General features: G+C 50.3%; 5 protein-coding genes across 5 annotated transcripts; 1 reads left to right on the top strand and 4 right to left on the bottom strand.

Annotated features, from left to right (window-relative positions):
- Positions 1–1227: 1227 nt before the first annotated feature.
- Positions 1228–2301, top strand: CkaCkLH20_04623 (uncharacterized protein; the record flags this gene model as incomplete). The annotated part of the gene is made up of 1 exon (XM_038887342.1): positions 1228–2301. One exon carries the CDS (start codon positions 1228–1230, stop codon positions 2299–2301), a length of 1074 nt encoding a protein of 357 aa, XP_038747508.1.
- Positions 2302–2777: 476 nt separating this feature from the next.
- CkaCkLH20_04622 (transmembrane amino acid transporter) lies at positions 2778–4279 on the bottom strand (the record flags this gene model as incomplete). Its single annotated transcript, XM_038887341.1, has 2 exons — positions 2778–2834; positions 2888–4279. The coding sequence occupies 2 exons, from the start codon at positions 4277–4279 to the stop codon at positions 2778–2780; spliced, it is 1449 nt and encodes a 482-aa protein (XP_038747507.1).
- A 1599-nt stretch (positions 4280–5878) lies between these two features.
- CkaCkLH20_04621 (uncharacterized protein) lies at positions 5879–7362 on the bottom strand (the record flags this gene model as incomplete). Its single annotated transcript, XM_038887340.1, has 4 exons — positions 5879–6302; positions 6365–6781; positions 6851–7017; positions 7291–7362. The coding sequence occupies 4 exons, from the start codon at positions 7360–7362 to the stop codon at positions 5879–5881; spliced, it is 1080 nt and encodes a 359-aa protein (XP_038747506.1).
- A 1170-nt stretch (positions 7363–8532) lies between these two features.
- CkaCkLH20_04620 (uncharacterized protein) lies at positions 8533–9438 on the bottom strand (the record flags this gene model as incomplete). Its single annotated transcript, XM_038887339.1, has 1 exon — positions 8533–9438. One exon carries the CDS (start codon positions 9436–9438, stop codon positions 8533–8535), a length of 906 nt encoding a protein of 301 aa, XP_038747505.1.
- A 3422-nt stretch (positions 9439–12860) lies between these two features.
- On the bottom strand, positions 12861–13700 carry CkaCkLH20_04619 (uncharacterized protein; the record flags this gene model as incomplete). The annotated part of the gene is made up of 1 exon (XM_038887338.1): positions 12861–13700. One exon carries the CDS (start codon positions 13698–13700, stop codon positions 12861–12863), a length of 840 nt encoding a protein of 279 aa, XP_038747504.1.
- Between the last annotated feature and the right edge of the window lie 5585 nt (positions 13701–19285).

Below are 19285 nucleotides of genomic sequence, written 5' to 3'. Positions count from 1 at the left end.
AGTTTTAAAGTGTTTTTTGATGAAATCATGAGCGTAATCTCACAAAAGAATCAATTGATGTTCGAGATATATGGTCGTATGTCGATGACCGATCTTGAAGCTCACCGAGTCGCGATACGATTGATGGTTTGCGAACTCGAGACCCACAGACGGCGTCTTTCACACCCGCCGACAAGCCTAACTTTGGTGTATGGTTCCCGGAATCTGTCAGTTATCTTCATATGCCGAACAAAAACTCCAATTCGGTCTTCTTGGTGCTACCTGCCTCGTGTTTGCTTGCAAGCAAGTTTCGGTGTAGCATCTCGGCGCCGAAAATGCTTGTACGCCGAAGTGGGTCCCGGGTCCCGTCCGGACAACGGCCGATTGACTGTTTCGCCGAGACGCTACCAAGCCATAAGGAAGCAACATCCTTCCGGCAAACAGTTTGTTTTCCGATTTCGTTTCAATTGGAAAAGTAGCCATTCTGGACTTCTCTTTGAAAGTTTCCCTTTGAAAGCCCTCCGAGTACCTAAGTACAGGGCCGGCAAATACGAACATACCCTCAAAGTCCGCCGCGAGTTGTCGATCGACGCCATCTTTTCATTCTACCCAAATAAGCCCACGATCTTTGGCATAATGAGAATCACTCAAGTCTATGTCGCAGTCTTATCAAATGGACCGCTCGCTGTTAACCCACCCCCGCATAAGGTTGGGATCATGAGTACCGCATTGCCGGATAATCGGCAACTTGCACGCTAGGCCGGTAGGCAGCAACACCCAACAACGCGCCCCTTGTGCGCCCAAGCGCGTCAGGTTGGAGCAGCACCAACACCCAGAAAACAATCGTGCCGTTACAGCTAACAGCAAATGGCAACGCAGAGAACAGCTTGATGAGAAACCTCAAAGATCTCACAGCTTCTTACGGGAGACACAATGGTTATCTTACCACATACCTCAGCAAGGACCTCTTCTATTACCGGCTTCCTAACATTGCCCAACGAAATATTGGTCAAAATATTCGACCTGGGAGAATCGAGCAGCCCAGAAGAACGCCAGGATCTATCAAAACGCCTACGCCTTACTTGCAAAAGGTTCTGCGATGTGAGTTCTCACTGGCTGATTGAGAAAACCACAGTGGACATCACCAGGCCAGACACTCTTGAACGCTTCAATGGTCTTGCAAGAAATTCAGCCATCGCTCGTGGGATCCGCCAGGTGTACTTGCGTCTGCACTTTTACAATCCATGGATGGCTTCCAGCATCGACAACTTTGCAACGGCGGTCTTCATGGAGTGGCAAGACAAGCTCGACATCTATGGGAATGTTTGGGACACCAACCCAACCGGCGGGGTTGTATGTGCAGAAAGAGGCATTCAACTCTTTCTGAAGGAGTCTTTTCCAGAGCCACTCTATCCGAGGAGGGACGGTGTGCGAAACGTTGACGAAATCAGTCAAACCGTCCGTGTTCGAGTGGCCGAACTCGACGTTGCCACCCAACAGGTTTTAGCCAAGTCCTACGTTCGATACAGATCCAAATTCGAAAAGCAAGATGCAATGCTGCGGACTGGAGGCTTCTTGAAGGTCTTCGCAGAAAGCTTTGCAGCACTTCCAGAATGCACGACGCATTCTCTTACGCTATACGACCGCGATCTCCATACCAACCGCCCATCTTGGGGCGTCGAAGTGGACTTGGACAATCCAAAACTGCGACAAGACGCTCTGGTCTCTATTCTCTCCCGTCCCATGCTCTGGGAAGACGCACGCTGGGCTGGGACGAGAGATGATGTCTGGTGTCATGTTCCAGTTGAGATGCTCATCGATGTTCTTCTCGAGATCGGCAAACATGACGGGGCCATTATCGACTATCTCTCCATCAACCTGACGGCAGCACCGGATTACGCACTCATGAAATCCGATGTACATCGTCTTCGAGAACTGACAGAAGCTGTCAGATCTCTCGACCTGTTCCAGTTTCGGTTCAAGGCGGATAGACCTGGCTGGTTTCGGCTATCATCCCAGCGAGCAATGAGAAGCCCAAATGAGATGAAGGCTCTGAACGACTACTTCGGTGCCATAGTGGCTGCCAAAACCTTGGCTTCGTTCGAAGTCGACCTCGGCGACTTCTGGGAAAGCGCTGGGCTCGGAGGCACAGCAGACGCAACCGCGCCTCTGGGCGCACGCTTTGACTGGTCCTTTGGTCCGGAGTTTCGCTCAATAAGCTTGTACGCAGCTTGTATGACTATCAGGGACTTCGAGAGACTGGCCAAATGGTTACCGGAAGACGTCGACGTCGGCCTGGACCACGTCTACCTCCTCGAGTGAAACTGGGCTGAAGTATTGCATCTGTTCAAAAGAACCTGCAAAACTTCTGTCAATATTCGCATTGATTGGCCGTTGGGTGGACATATCGACGAAGAACAGCGCGAATATGCATTCGCATCCCTTGATGGACGTTCTCGAGCTACTGGATTTATTCGAGGAGACGAAATCTCGAATCCCTTGGAGTATTCGCAAGCGGCATAAACCAGTAACGAGAGCACTCGCTAACATTTTGTGCAATTACGACTTGCCGAAATCAAGCTGGGCTTCAAGTATGGCCGTGGCAGATACCGACTGGTCGTCTGTCGTTGAATCTCATCACGTGTAAAAGAAGCAGTTGCGCATGACGCTGATTGACGATAGGAAAAGTGTGAGGTTGTATGTAATCATCATGGCATAATCTTAGCCAAGGGTATCTTAATTCGAAATTGCTTCGACGGGCTGCCGCCAGTATCATTATGTACAGTATTATGCAGAACCTAAGAAGATCTGCAGGCGAATGGCTTGTGTGCAGAGCCAGTCGAGGTTTCGTGGATCTATTGACTGTTAGCTTCAACATCAAGATTCAGGAATGCATGTTTGGACTTACAATATCTACGATGGTGGAGTAGGTTCCAGCACCCAGGGTAACAGCGCCAACAATGAAGGCAAGAATAGCGCCAGCACTGATGAGCATGTTCTCGCGGGAGTACCACTTACCCTTGCAGAGCAAAGCAAACCACATGATAGCCGGGATGTAGAACGAGAAGCCGGAGACGAACAGCGCCGAAGCCAGGGAGAGCAGGTCGGAAAAGATGGGGATGGCCTCAGCAATCACCCAGGCGATAATCGTGAAAATAACAACAAGGATGATCCAGCTAGCCCATCCCATGGTTGTGTTGATGTAACGCAGGTGAGAGTTCTTGAACATACGTCCGTGGATATATCGGAGAGCAACAGTCGAGTTAATCGAGCCGGAAATGAAAATAACCGGGAGCGCTACTCCAAAGGCAATCTTCGAGATGAGAGGCCCGGCGGAAAGCAACGCCGGGGACTGCACGGTCGATCCAATGAAGGCATAGCACAAAGCTCCGGTCAGGGTGTAAATGCCGATTTGAATGAAGCCAGATGCCCAAATGGACTTCATGTAATCGGTAGGCGTGTGCATCTCATCCATGAAAGAGAACTGACCGATCGCGAAACTGAAAGCAAAAATGATGTTGCTCACAGCGACGAAGGCTTCCGAGAAGGTCACATCTTTCTGGGGCCAGGCGGACCAATCGACACTCGACATTCCTCCAGTAGAGTTGGTGGCCTGAATACCGGTGGCGATGACAGTAATGCCAATAGCGGCGAGAATGGAGACGAAGTCGATGTAGCCGAGAATCGCGACCTCAGTGAACGAGGGGGGGATGGCGAGAATGAGAAGGATGATGGCGGAAACCGCGGAGAAAGCAATGGAGCAAACCTTGCCACCGTTGATATCAACCAGCGCGATACTTCCAGTCAACGCGTGGGAACCGACGACCATGACAAGTTCGAGCACCAAAGCAGCACCAAAAAGCTCGTATCCGATACGACCGAAGCGGCCAAACAGAAGTCTTCCGGCATCGGCGTAGTTGGCGACGTAGGGATGAGCAAGCTTGACTTGACCGACCAGATAACTGGTGAAAATCGAGAGCATGCCGAGCGTGATGGTCAAGAAGACTCCGGGGAACATTCCGAGGGTGTGATAGGCCGAGGGCAAACTGAGAGCACCGAGGGCGACGGCCTCGACGATGGTGACGATGGCCAGGCGCTTCCAACCGAGACGGTGGAAGTGGGCACTGCCCTCGGCGGCGATTTGCTTGAGGCGGTCATTGTTGAGCTCGTCGCTGGTCTCGCCGAGCATCGTCTGGTCGTTCATTTCGGGCCACGGGTTACGCGGCTGAACCTGCTCGGCGTCGGTCTTGAGATCCTTGTTCTGACCAGCGTTGGTCGTGTTGGTAATGGCGTCCGTCATGGTGGTGGTGGGAGGAGACGAACTGTTTCAGTCACTACCGGAACTCGAGATTGAGAAAGGACGTGAGACGGTTCGGAGAGTGAAGTTGAAGGAGGGAGGAGGGAGGAAGAGATGACGACGACACCTGGAGGAACGAGAACCCTGGGAGGCAAATCCGACGCGAAAGTTCTGACGTTTGCTGTCTTTTAACAGTGATCACCAGGCGCGAGTCAGAAAATCCGGATCCACATGGACGACAACGGACTGGAGTGATCCCAGGCCGGAGAGGTTGTCGTCAGTCGCATGGCCGGTGGCAGCCGGGGCTTCCTCCACAGAATGATCTCGCCCCCATGGGCGCCCAGAGATAGGAGATATCCCGTACAATACGGGGAACGCTGTCCGAGTTGATAGATCTAATTGTTTTGTGTCATTTTCTAAGAATTGCCCCGTAAAGACAGAATTGCCAGGTGCGTGAATGGTCGTTCTTCGGCCTGAGTCTCACGGCTACCCGGGGTTCTTGTTGCGGAGGACGCCATCACCATGTTTTGATGTCGTAAAAGAAGCTTTCCATGGCATGTTTGAGCCGCGCTAGAAGGCCCGCTCGGCGGTTCTCTCTTGGCACCTTACTCTATCCAGAAACACAAGCGAGGTGTTTTTAGGTAAAGAATGGAGACACTGCGGCTCCATTTGAGATTCAGATGGATGCAAGAATTTTCCACTTGTTCAAAGCCGAGCAAAAACCGCCGCTAGCCACTGTCGTTGAAGGGCGCTGCCCATCAAAACTCTTACGTCCGAGGCGGTCCAAGCGGAGACACATTACGTTCTTGAAATCTCTTCATTGGATGGGCACGCCGGCAGGCAGGTCATCTTCGAAGGCTGGTCCTGTTCTGAGGTGGGCTTGCAGAAATAACAAATTGGATTTGGCAGTCAAGTGATAAATGTGCTCATCGCAAAGGGCGCGAATGAGAGATTGAGCGACTCGTGGCTCGCCTCGTCGCGCTTCCAGTTCCCATGACAGTTCGCGCGTCTGTAGACCCTGAAATGCGCCTCGTCAGGGGTCAAATGCGTACCTTGCAGGGTTTTGCCAGCTAAACTCGTAGCGTGGAATTTCCCCCGATCTCGAATCCTGCAACTCGGGTCAAGAGGGGCGAGTTCGGTGTGGGTCTCTCCGGCATTTGACGGAACACCGGTTCATCGCATTCGGCTTACGTCGCGACCCAGATTTGCGACTGGGAACTTGCAGTCCACGTCTTCCGGGGCCGAGATACCGCGAATGACAATTTCTGATAGTGTAAATGTTTCCTTCAGACAGGCGAGTAATAAGTGCTATCATGATCACATGTGGGTTGTAAGTCATTGACAATTGCATGCATACCGCAGTGCCGGGACTTGAACTTCGCCTACTTTTCGCAAAGTAGTCTGCCAATTGGAAGACAGGAAACTCTAATCCTAACCTGAGGTTCATGGGTTCGAAGTTGACCGTTGTTGGCCTTGAATTAAGCCACGAAAGACATGCCATCCATTTGGCCGTACCTAACAGACCAGACTGTTGTCTAAGGACTAAGGTACTCATTGGGCCAACTTCCATGTCCCCCAGCCATGGCTATTCTAGACATAATTCTAGATGTACCCGGCTTTGGACTGTGAGAATGGGCACGTGGCAACACCTCTAGCCTTGATGATTTCGATATCGGGCAGCATCTCGTCCGTTCCTTTTCCTTTTTGTGGCTCAGGTCCAATCGTCATCAGATCGTACCCTTGCGGGTAATATCTATCTCCGCGCGATCCCGGCGCTTTCGCCCCAAGCATCCGTAACAACATCGCACTCGGTCCCCAGGTCGACCAGAATGTTGGTTTCATATACCATGGCTGCAAGACCTTCCTCTGGAAATTGTAAAGCTTTGTTTCGGGGTTGGGTGCTTCGTCGACGAGCTTGACAGCCGAGTAAGAAGTGCGTGGAAGTGCAAGGTGTCGAAGATAGAATTTTCGTGAGTTTCGGATAACGGCAAGGATAGTCGATAAAATGATACCCGGGGACTCAAGACTATTGCAGATTATTGTTAGTTCGATGCCTATACCCATTGTCGTATCCAGAGTATTACGTACCCGAGGCTCTGCACCATAACGTTATTCATATCAGAGGCCAGTGTCTTTCTCAACGTCGTTCGCACAAAATTAGGCAGAGAAGACACCGCCGCATCCACATAGACGCTGACGTATTGGTTCGTTTGCTCTGACGGCTTCGCGACCTCTTCCTCATACCGAACAACCCAGTCCGACAGTTCATTCGCGAAGTGAAGACCGTCTGCCCAGCCCTCCCTGCTCGATGGCAGTACATCGTATGGGATCTTTAGATCCTCGCCTAGAATCTTATGAAAGATGCCGGCGGCACATTTCTCGACGTCGGTCAACTTGCGCCATTCGTCCTTGTCAACAACTTCGACGATAGAAAGCAGGCTGTCTCCTAGAGTGTGCAGAAGGTCGTTATCCGTGATCTTGTTCGCTCGGCGGTATCTCTCGTGTCTGAAGCAGTAGATAAAGCGGTCAGCCTCCAAAAACTTGATCCCATTGATGGCTTCGTATGTAACTCACAAGTAGTTTGTCCTTGCCACAGCTGTTGCATACCGATCCGAGTCTCTAGGCTTGGATTGAGCTTCGCGCAGGAGAATTTCTGTGTCAACGGCTCGTCTTCCCGCATTACGTTTGGTGTTTTGTCCCGTAACCGCAAACAGTCTGGACATGGTAGGAATTGCTCCGGCCTAGTCATGTTCATTCGAACGTCAGCAAATGTTTCTTGAACAATCCAGAGCGCTGGGCTAAAATTTGGATCTACTTGCCTTTAGGAGGGAAATCTGGCGAGCTTTTGCCATTGCGCGAGGGAACTCGAGCTCTTGTAGTTGATTCATAATGTGCTGGGCTTCTTGGACGGTCATGCTAGATAACGGCCTCTTCCCAGTGACGAAAGGGGCTTCAATTGAAGATCTCCGTCGATATCTCAATCTTCGAACGAGCAAAAGATAGCTGACAGCGACGAGTGCGGCCGTCAGGAAAGCCTTGTACCAGGCCAGCTGAGGCGCAGACGAAGCGATATTTGAGAAGAACATAGTGACACGCAGTGTTGTCGATTTAACTTGGTGTTTTCAAAGAACCCCATGATGACCTCTGTTGTCGAAACATATGGCTTTATATGAGGAAATAGCTTCACAGATCCTTCCATCTGCTCAATGAAATTGATAAGTCCCCTTTGGTTGCTTGAAGGATGCCCGAAAGGGTACTCCAGCCGAGGTCCAGAATTCGGTTGTTTGTGGGTCTCAAACTCAATGTTAAATAACTCGAAGGCTGCTGAGCCAAGAGATGGGAATTGTTGAGGCCGAGGCAGATTCGCCAAGGAAGACCGGAGACCGGACCCGTCGCCCCATTTTAAATCCGGACTACTCCGGCCCCGCAGCTTCCGTCTCATACACCTCGGTCCGCTCCAGTGGCATGCCAAACCGGTCGGATTCCGGGGGCCTGGAGGTCTCACGAAACCCGTCTAACACATGAAAATTCACAAGGCAGATGAGTGGCCGACTTGGGCTCCGAGGATCTACTTGGTCAATTGCTCCAGCTGAACCATTGCAAATTTACCTGTGATCGATTTGATAGCTCTCGTCAGTGGTCTTTGCTAAAGATTGATGGTGGCTCAAGCATTGATTCCGAGAAATTAAGTTCACAGACTCCGTTATGAGAGCCAAGCCAGGCTGCAATTTGTCAAGACATCATTCCACGTTGCGTGCGCCATGGACATGTCTCACAGGATGGACGGGGCCTTATTGGCATTATTTTTTAAGCTATTAGTACCCGGAAAATGCGGTTTTTTTTTTGGGAATTAAGACGCTAAATCTGCAGTCAGCTGGCATCGGAGCACGAAGAGGGAGGGCATGTATGGTGGATCGTTTGAGCTGACCACGGGGGGCTTCCCAACGGAGCCCACTGGCGACCGGAACATGAGCTTAGCTTACATGTTCATACAGATGCAAGAAGTTGATCATTTAAAACATCAAGTTAGATTGTGTACTGATGCATCTGTTTAGGTGTATGCAGTTACTTCAGCAACTCAAAGCACGTTTTATTCAAGCAGGTTCTCATCGGAAACGACAGTGTATCGTCCTTTCAATTTTGCCACAGATCAACTACGTGTAAGCTGCACTTTTTCGAAACACCCGATCCAAAAAGCTCTAACAAATTCACTCCATCTTTAGTCGACAGCTGAGAGTTCACCGTGCAGCCTGAAGTTAGACTACAACACCCCGGTTCTGTATGGCATCATCGTACACTTCAGCCACGGTCCGAAACTTCAAGTTCTTAAAGTACTTCTCCCTGTGACGCTGCACCTTGCCATCAGCAAAGGCGAGGGCTTCCGAGTGCCCCATGATCTCGTACATGGCAGCGGTGGCAGTGGCTTCATTTTCGTTGGCCATAAGTTGCTTGATACTCTGGGCCAGAGACTTTTTGACCACGACGTAATCAGGCTCTCGACTCTTCACGAATTCCCAAAGCTCCCTCCACGTCATTTGCTGGCCAGAGACGCAGGTATATGCTTCCCAGTCGATGGAATCGTGATTGAGAAGAACGGCGACCGCGCGGGCTGTGTCTCTGCCGGCAGTGAAGTCCACCTTTTGACTGCCACTGCCGTAAAGTGTGAAGACTTTGGTCTCATGGTTTTGGACCCATAGGTCTCCTATGTCGGAAAAATGGCGCTGGGCAGTCGGGACGAGGTAATCGGCTATCCAACCCTGGCAGACAAAGGTCCAACTAACATCTGTTTGTCTTTGAAGGGCCTCGCGAATGGCTTCGAGCTGGTTTCCGGCAAAGAGTGGTTGATCAGGAACGTCCTCGTAGTTTCCGGCCCAGGCTGAAGGGATGAATCGTTTGCACTTGGGAGACTGCTTGCAGGCTTCTAGAAGAGCTAAGTGCGAATCGGTGAATTCAAGGGCTGCTGCAGTGATCCCGCAGATGACAGCGTCGCAATCCTGTAGATGCCCGAGAAGATTGGAAACAGAATAATCGGTGATTCTCTGATCGACTTCCAAGAAGTCCTTGCGACTGCGGGTGATAGCAACCACCTGGTGGCCCTCCTTTGGGAGCTCCTCCAGTAGGTACTTGGCGACGTCTCCAACTCCGGCAACAGCGACCTTCATGATGCTGGTTTGATGAAGTATATGGCTTGGGCTTAAAAGAAAATGGTATGATCTGAGTCAAACAGAATCCATAGTGATATGAGGAACGGCGTGGCCTTTTTGTATTCTCTGTGCTCGAGTTTGAAGCCCGCCGCAATAGCAGGAAATCGGATCCCGAGGGAAGCGACAAAAGTCAATCACTGCTTGGCGCTTAGAAATCTAGCGGACGATACTTATGAAGGGGGTCGTAATTGATGCAATTATCTCGCTTGATTCGCTGGCAAATCTGTCCTCGCGATCGGGGCACCTTCGATCTCAGGCCTCCCGCCGACCTCACGGGACCGAAAAATCTTGGTTCGGCCCAGGAGAGACAACCAAGGTACGGCAGCTTATTCACCGACAACAAAATCTTCCATGTGCAGTCCTTCCGCCAGGCTCATGAGTTCTGTCGGGGAAAGTGCGAACCCTCCTGCATTCTCCAGAAGCCCCCACTCCATCAGAGTTTCGACGGACTCGGTGTTATCAGATATTGAAGTTTGTGGATCATGATACTCAATGGTTTCGTTGTCTGGGGCAACTGGTTCGCGTGCTGCCGAAACATTGGCTTCAGCAATAGCTTTATCGCTTTTCAAATATGAAGCGATAGTCTGCTCCAGGCGTTCGAAATCACGTTTTCTCAGCCGCGCAGCAGGGCTTCCTCTCGAAATCATGGTGTCAAATATGCAGTGTGCTTCAGCCAACCATGATCGATCAGGAACAAAGTCTGGTGATACGGCATCGAGTACTTTAAGGAGAAATGCCGACGACCAGGCTGCCTCTAGTTGGAACGGAAGGAAACAGTCTACAGCCAGACGGTTTTAGCAGCCTGTCAGAGTGGAAATCGGAGTAGCGATGAACTTGCCCAATAGATTACAATCTCCCAAAGCTTTGAGTGCCTTCAGCGTGTTTAAAGCCGATGCTGTACAGGTTTGGAGGAGAGAGCCGATAGGCCCATCTGGCGATGAATGGTTGTCGTCGCCTCTGGCAAGTCGTTTTTGCAAGACACACATTACCAGGGGTCGGGTAGTCAAGACAACACACTGTCGTTCTGCTCGTCAGCCTTCGTCATTGAGATGGAGTTCCTGGACTGGAATGAAACTTGCATGATGATAGGACAAAACCAAGCGGGTGGCTACTTTGGATGTACGGACATCAGATCCTTGAAGCGTTCTTTCCATATAAGAGTCCAGGTGTCTTGAAACGATGGCAAGCTCATGCAAAACGGATTGCGTCTCTTTCAGAAGACTCCCATCAAAATGCCGATCCACACCATATACACCTATATGACATACTTAGCAAAATGACTGAAGTAAAGGAGATGACAGAGGTGGGCTCACCATTCAGGATAGTTGCTGTCAAGCGAGAAAGTCGGATATGCAACTCCAACGCTGCAGCTTCCTGGCTGTTGCTGACCTCTGTTGGGAGCTTTGTCGTTATGTCTTCGTCCCTGATAGAAGACGGAGCTCCCACCAAAGTTGAAAATTCTCGATCGATGACGTATGCAGACCAAAACACTGTATTGCATCGCTGGGCATATTTTGACTCAATTTGCTCGACGGGCATTCGCCTGTGAAGACCATCAAGCACGCATATTCTCAAAGCTTGGCCCACCTTAACATCGTTAAAGTCAGCGGTATGTTTAGCAACATAGCTGTGTAAAGTTGTTTTACGAACCAATTGGAAGGACATCAGTCGTAAATCCAATGCTTGAAGGTACAAAGCGCCCAGACAAAGAGCTTCCGTAGCTCCTAATGGGTCCATCTCCATAGGTACAATAGTTGGCAGAAGAGCCAAGGCACGGGAGGCATAGCTTATGCCTGGAACAGACTTGGATCTTCCTGTCGAGTTAAAGGCTTCTCCAAAAGCCAGAACAAACAAGAACTGGCTGTACCAGTATCTTGAACGATTGGCCTCCGCAGTGGGATTCTCGTACAAGCGTTCCACTCGCTGGTGAAAAGATACGTGGTCGATGATCCTGTAGAAAGAGCCCAAATGATACTTGGCAGTTGCCAAGAGATACGTCGCATAGTCGTACGACGGTAGGTTACTCACATCAAGCTTTTCGTTAAGGCCGACGGGATCCCAAGTCAGATTCAATGTATCCAAATCCCAGGGATAACTGGGAGGTTCTGGATTAGGCATATTATTGCCAATAATTGTAAGCACTCGCCTGCAAAATGCCCACGATGATGTCGGCCCCATGAACCCTTTGTGTTGCATGAGTACCAGATTCCAAAGTCTAAGGTGCGGCAGAGTGAATGTCTCACAGTATTTTCCTTGGGGATCAAGGGCAAAGCTCTCCCCGTTGTCTACCAAAGGGTTCGTCTCAAACTCTATTGGAGATGAATGATCTTGGGCCTCCCCATCCTCTCTGTGGATCTTATCCGGATGATAAGGGCTCGACAAGTCTTAAGAATTGATCAAAACCATTAGCAAAGCGGTTTTACAATATGAAAGTATCTGAGAAGGTCATCATACTTGGGTATATGTCTCTACTATCACGCAGGGTCCCAGTAACATTGTCATTAGAGCTTGGGGACTGTCTGTTGATCTGCTGAGAGAGAACAGTCGACTGTGGCGGAGACGGAATCGATTCCCTTGTATGAGCCTGATGGCGACGTGGCGAGGATCTTTGAGATTGTAGCCGAAGACCTTCTCGGGGGCGGCCATTGCGGGTTTCTAAAGCTCTCAGGTAACTGTAACACCAAGTTAGAGTTGATGAATAACATGAATTGAGCGGAGAACCAAGGATTGAACGGTCGGCACTTTCCTTTCTGACACAGTAACGCGGGTCTCTTCTGGTCTGAAATAACAGCTTTCCTTCTTCTTCTGACATCGTGAACATGGCACCGTGCCTGAACATCGAACCTTCATATCACGGCATCGTGCGCAACTGACAACGTCAACATTGGGTCAGTGTAAATCACATTGAACTTGTCATTGAGGAGACTTACGCTCGATTGCATCTTCGATTAGCTCTGTCGGAATTGTTCATGGGCGTCGACATGATGTGATTGCTGTGTATGCGATAATTCGGGACGGCTCCCCGCAACCGACAACGCGGGGCATTCGGAAATAGGAGACATCGGCGGCCGGCCCCACAGACCGATATCGGCCCCACTAGCCGATTTCTCGGTCCGATTTCCAATGGAAGGTCTGGAGTTCAAGTTCGAGGACAAGATGCCTGTAGCGATGGCGCAGTTTCGGAAAGGAAGATTTTCTGTAACTTGTGCGCTCATATCTTGACAGCCTTTCGCATTCTGGACGAGTCACTGCTACTTCTGGTTGTCGTGGTAATCATTCACAAATTGGTATAAACAATGGACGAAGTGAAAAGCCATCAAGAGCCACGTTGTACTAGTAGGCGATAAAAAAGAAATGCTTTTTTTTTTGCTGCACAGTTACTATCTCAGAAGAAATCCCGGAAAGATGGGATCGGAAGGATCGATGAAGAAGCTCATGCGACCGACCAAATTGGCACTTCCCCGAACCCGAGGAATGCAAGCAGGAAAACCCTCGACTGGACTCTGTTCCTCTGATACGATGTCTCCCTGAAATGACGTTGAAATGATTGATTGGTGCAAAAGCTTTGAGCGCCCATGAGCCAATCTGCCCTCGGCAAGAAGAACGGAAAGCCTCGCACCCGTCCCAGAGCCACAAGGGCTGCGGTCAAGTTGACCATCGGCAAAGATGGTCACACTTCGCTGCTTCACCCCCTGCATCTCGTTTTTCATGTCCCCTTCTTCGTTGTAGAAAATGACACCGTACAAGTCATAAACACCATGGTTGGCTCTCTGACCAATCGAGGACTTGATCTCGCGCCCCAGCTTGATGAAGTCCTCATATCGACTTGGTTCAACCGTGAGACCAAATTGACTGGCATCTAATGTCGCGTAGACAGCCCCTGAGAAGGCAAGGTCGACATGGATGGTCATGTTTCGGGAAGGGACCTCCACGGGCAAGTCTTTGACGAGCTGGTAGCTTACTACGTTGACGAAGTCCGCGTGTACTGGCTCGTTTTGCTTGACAGCCACCCTGGCAACAACTCGACCGGAAGGAACATCGATTACAACGTCAACCTCTCCGTCATCCTTTTGAGTTTGGACGATGCCCTTTGTAACGGCCCAGAAGCCTAGAGCAATCGTTCCGTGACCGCAAGCAGTAGAGAAGCCATCCTTGTGCCAAAATAAAACACCAAAATGAGCGCCATCATCGTCGGGTGGTGTGATGAAGCCGCCGTACATATCAGCGTGGCCTCAAGGTTCGTGGCACAGTGATTGGCGTAAGATGTCCAAGGGGTGACCGGAATCCCGGATGACAGCAGAACGACGCTCAGCTACTGTCGTCTCTTCGGGAAGATGGTGTGGCGGGAGCTTTTGAATGATGCGAAAGGGTTCTCCGGCAGTATGCCAGTCTTCGGAGTCGATCCAGAAGGATCCTGATGCATCAACGGCCATTGCGTTTTCTGAAGGTAACGAAGCAATCAAGATGAAATATATAAGTAGAGGGCCCAAAAACTAATATGCTCTGAACCTTGAATCTTTTTTGAGGGAGACGGAAGCTTCGAGTCTGTATGGCAGCTTGTCTTCCGAAAGAAGTTGATCATTCGATGAAGGCGGGGTTTTTATTACTGGCTCAAGGCCCCGGGAGAGGTGGTTTGCCGAAAAGCGCATGCCCGGGACCTCTACCCACAGCAGCCCGGCCCGAGCAAGCCGACATAGAATATCACAAGCTTGCCTATCTGACCATCGTTTTCTAGGCACATGATCTCTTGTATGATTCCCAAGACTAAGGGTACTTGTCGTGAATCTCTGCTCACGACATATTCAAGTGATTCGAGATCAGAAAGATTCTTCGCTGTGAAAATTTTGTCATAGAGAATTCGTTTGCAATTCATTATTCTTCTAGTTGCCATCATGGTGCTATCCACCATACGAATCAACTACAATCTCTTTTGATAAGCTTTTAAACGGACCAAACACTAACGACTTCGTTTTTCATTCTTTTGTCCTTCTGCTAGAGGCATCAGACGCCATGTCTGCCTATTGGTTGTCTCAAGTACGGAGATAAAAGCAAAGGGAAGCAACTTGTAAGCTTTGTGTTTCCCATAATGCACAGTGATATTTGCTCAGCGGAATAGATCCATGTATATGGCTCTATCGACGACTTGTGAGGACCCAAGCTACACATAGATTTTAAGGTTTATCACCATGGCAAGCGAACATGAAGTGGACCTCACACCTATTGTCGGCTCTTATGCTACCATTGATAACCCTGTGGACATTAGGTTATGAGAATGGCATCAGGTTCTGTAACCCCGACTTCCCTGCGTTAAAACTTCCCTCTACATGCGAATACCGAACGAAGGACGGTTGGTCTAGTGATTGACTGCAACACTAAAATCTGACAAATCTTGTCAAGAATTGAAATCGAAGTTAAACCGGCTGCAAGAGCAGCAACGTTCTAATTTCATCAAGAAGGGATGCGGAACTTGAGCAGATATCGCTCAGCCGTTGGTGTCAGCACGTCAACACTTGAAAACTAGTCGAAAGCCCAAACCGGGAGCCCAGGAGTTAGTACCACGTCAAAGCAAGGATTCTCACAAGCCAGAAGGCGTAATATCTTAGATTCGATGCATGTATTGATGTATGCTTCATTTTCTTTGTGTTTAATGAAAGTTTTGTGGGCAAACGAAACTCTGGCATCGGTATTGAGGGGCTGAACTGGTTGCTCAATGAGACGTGGGTTCTATTGGGTTTGATATCCGTCGAGCGATCTAGCTTGAAGATACAACTTTGATTTTCCGACATCTCCATGATTGCTGACTCTTTCTAGTTAGATAAACATATGGTGTTATTCTCACAAGAGCAATGCAGCATTCAAGTTCCCAGCCAGCCGAACCTTACAAATCCATTCTTCCGGCTTTCAAAAGACCGATGCCGGTGTGTCGAGTCAAGGGTCAAGATAAGGGCGAAATCTGGGGTTTCGTTACAGGGATCGCGTCTTGGCTGCTAGAAGTAGTTTAGCGCTTTTCGCACAGACTGCCATCGTCCCGATCTCTTGTCAAGAATGACCCCGCTAGCAATTCCCTTCGCACATCAACTCCGCAACGTCTCTTGACCGTCGACTCGAAGTGCCGTCCGCAAAGCCACGTCAAGAAGCAAGCGGCCGAGCATGTCTCAAAAGCCATGCAAAATGCATTCTTTGCTTCCAACTCGTGCCGCAACTGCCGCCAAAAACGGGTCAAGTGTGACAGGCGGCTTCCTGGTTGTCTGCGCTGTTCCTCCCTGAAGCTTCGATGCCAGGGATATGAGCGGCTGAAAAAGCTGGTGTGGACCAACAGTATGGCAACCAGGGGCAAAATGATGGGAAAGTCTACGTATGCGACACCAGAAGTACCTACTCAAACGCTTGCGATCGGTAATGCTCGTCTTTCTGGCGAGGGTATGTCCGCGACGGCAGTACAGGCCTACCCAGCTGTATCGTGGTCACTCACAGAGCCCATTCTGCAGGACTTGTCACCGGAGTGCAGGAAGTACATTCGGTATTGTAAGTTGCATGTAAGACGGTCCGTCCTTAGTCTCAGAAGCTAATGGAAGCGGTTGGCAGTTGATCTGGATCTATCCCGAGACTCTGTCGTCTATGATCAGCCGTCTACCAATCCTTTCTTGGCTATGCTGCCTCTCATATCAAGAAGCCAGGCTTTATCTCACGCCATAGTCTCGATATCTGCGTTCCACCACACTCACCGTATGGTCATAAGCCATACACAAACCCTTCCCGGAGGCCTAGCTGCTCTTAAAATGGTCGACCCTTGGCATTGCTTGTCAAAACATCATGGCTGGCATATGTGTCGGTCAATGTTCTGCGATCCACTGCGTACGGCATTATCACACAAGCAGCAAGCTCTAGAACGTCTCAAGAAAGAGGTCCGAGATGACCCAATGATGAACAGTGACGCAGTGGTCGCCGCAATCATTCTCTTCGTTTGTATGGACGTGGTAGAGTTCGGAAGTCATGGGTGGAACCACCATCTGCGAGGCGCTGAAGAAATGGTTCGAAGCAGAAGACAATTTTGCAGTGACAAGGATAACATACCAGCGCCCTGGTTGAAGTACTTCGACACAGCATGCACAACGTATGTATTGACTTCTACAAATGATAACATCTATCACCTGGCTAACCGTCAAGACAGCTTCGGAATACTAGGAGCAACTCTTGCGCCTTCCATTAGCCCCTACGTGCAAAAGCATCCAGTCATGAACCCTTCTTTCCTGCAAACCCTACGCCAATCAGAAAACCAGACATGGGTCGGATGCCCTGCAGAGTTGTTGTATTTGTTATCTGCAATCAACTCGATCCGCTCTCTTCCTCCTACAGCCACTAGCCGGTCGGATGTGACCCTCGAGCTGTGTGAAAACTTGGCCAACTTTTCTCCTCTAGCTTGGGCTGAAGACTTCCCAGATCAGCAACACCATGAGTCGCGGTGCCATCTCGCCCACGCCTACAAAGCAGCAGTTGAAGTATACGCGTCTCGCGTGACCGGTGCGAATCCCGGCCAACACTATCTTTCAAGTCTCTACATCCGGGAGATATTGCAGCCTGCTATGCTTCATCTACTGGCAATATCGCCTGAGGATTTCCATATTAAGAGCTTGGTTTGGCCGGCGTTCATTCTCGGCGCAGAGACACGCAACGAGGAACTTCGAGATATGGCACGCACAGTCTTCCAGCGTATTTGGGTGTCTTCTTGTTGTTACAATGCGAGGAACGCTGTCGAAATATTAGAAACTATCTGGTCACGAAGTATCGACAGCGATGCTGGGGAGTCGTGGCTGGAGCATGTCTGGCGGTTGGAAGAGACTTGGTTATTCGTTTAGCCTATCAATGTGATGCCCGGAAGTCAGTTATAACACCACCGTACAGACAGGTTTTCTGTTGTTCATATTCAAAAGCACTTGGCAGGTATCTGTACAACATGTACATATCCCGAATCAATACAGGCGCGAGACTGGACACCCATGATGCAGAGCGCTTTTCCGTGTTCGGAAAGCTGCGGGTCGAAACATCAGCAAACCGGGATGAAGGGTCCTTGCCAAGCTCGTGCCAGCGCCGAATTGTGGATAATGACTGATTGTGCTGCAGACTGGGGCCGACCCGGAAGCTTTCCGGGTCGGTTTTGAGGCCAGCAACAAAGTCCGAAAATGATATGGGGCTGATAAATACGGTCTCGCCGCTCTCCAACATCCCGCTTGAGCCTACCACTTCTCATCCCCTCACCTTCATGCCCAGTCATCTCCAGCAAAGATGTCTCCAATCCCTCACCCCCTTTGTCCTCTTACGGGTTCAGAGATCCAATATGCGGCAAAACTGATTCAGGGTGCCTGGCCATCGTCCGTCTCTCTGCAGTTCAAAGCTATCACTCTCAGTGAGCCCGCCAAGCATGAGTTGGTCCCTTACTTGGAGGCCAAAGATAAGGGGTTGTCTCCTTCGCCTCCTGATCGTCGAGTATTCTCTGCGTATTACATTCGTAAAACTGTAAGATTCAACGAGAACGTCCCATCTTACAATTCGGCACTGACATGCATTGCCATAGGAACTACTCCACGAAGCCATCGTCAACCTCACCACTGGAAAGGTTGAAAGCAACGTCAAGCTCGGAGCAAACATTCATGGCAACGTCGATTATGATGAGGCTCAGATGGTCGAGAAGATTGCTCTCAAGGACCCCGCGGTTCTGGCCGAGATCAAGAAGCTTGAGCTGCCGGAAGGCACCGTTGTCTGTGCAGACCCATGGATCTATGGCAAGTTGATTTCCGGTAAGGGCATCTAACACGTACTAACGAAGATCAGGAACCGACGGTATCGGTGACGAACAGCGCTTGTACCAGGTTTTCCTCTATATGAGAGACCCCAACAACTCTTCCGAGGCCGACTCGAACCACTACGCATTCCCTCTTCCCATCTCGCCGGTCATCGAATGCACCGAGTACAAAGTGATCCGCATCGATGTTATGCCGACAGGTGCCGACAACACCATTAAGCCGGTCAGCCCATATCAGCCCAAGCCTCCCAACGAGTACATTCCGGAAAGCCAGAACCTACGGAAGGACGTCAAGCCTTTGCATGTCAGCCAACCGGATGGACCTAGCTTCACAGTCACGCCGGTGGGCGAGACTGGAAATGTTCTCGAATGGCAAAAGTGGAGTTTCTTCATCGGTAAGTCTGGGATCTCGCAGGACTCTGTCTAGATATCATAGACTCGCTAACTCTCGACTCAAGGTTTCAACCAGCGCGAGGGCATGGTGCTTTACAACGTCAAGTACGATGGCCGTCCACTGTTCTACAGGCTGAGCCTGTCTGATATGAACGTACCATACGCAGACCCCAGGCATCCGTTCTTCAAGAAGACTGCTTTCGACTTGGGCGATGCCGGAGCTGGCGCTACAGCCAACGACCTCCAGCTTGGATGTGATTGCCTGGGAGCCATCCAGTATCTCAGCGGGGTCATCTCCGATGACAAGGGACAGCCTGAGGTCAAGAAAAACTGCATCTGCATCCATGAGCAGGATGCCGGTATTGGCTGGAAGCACACCAACTACCGCACCGGTCGTGCCGCAGTGGTCAGGTCTCGAGAGCTTGTGCTGCAATCCATCATCACCGTCTCCAACTACGAGTACATCCTGATGTTTCTCTTCAATCAAGCTGGAGAATTGACGTACGAAGTGCGTGCCACGGGCATTCTGTCCACCCAACCCATCGATTACGAGTTGGACAAGGTCGGCGTGCCCTTTGGCACTGTTGTCCACCCCGGTGTTCTCGCCGGTCA

Source organism: Colletotrichum karsti (genome assembly GCF_011947395.1).
Source record: "Colletotrichum karsti strain CkLH20 chromosome Unknown Scaffold12, whole genome shotgun sequence".
Taxonomy (NCBI): domain Eukaryota; kingdom Fungi; phylum Ascomycota; class Sordariomycetes; order Glomerellales; family Glomerellaceae; genus Colletotrichum; species Colletotrichum karsti.
Note: the sequence above shows the minus strand (reverse complement) of the source record. Positions and strands in the feature narration are given on the sequence as shown.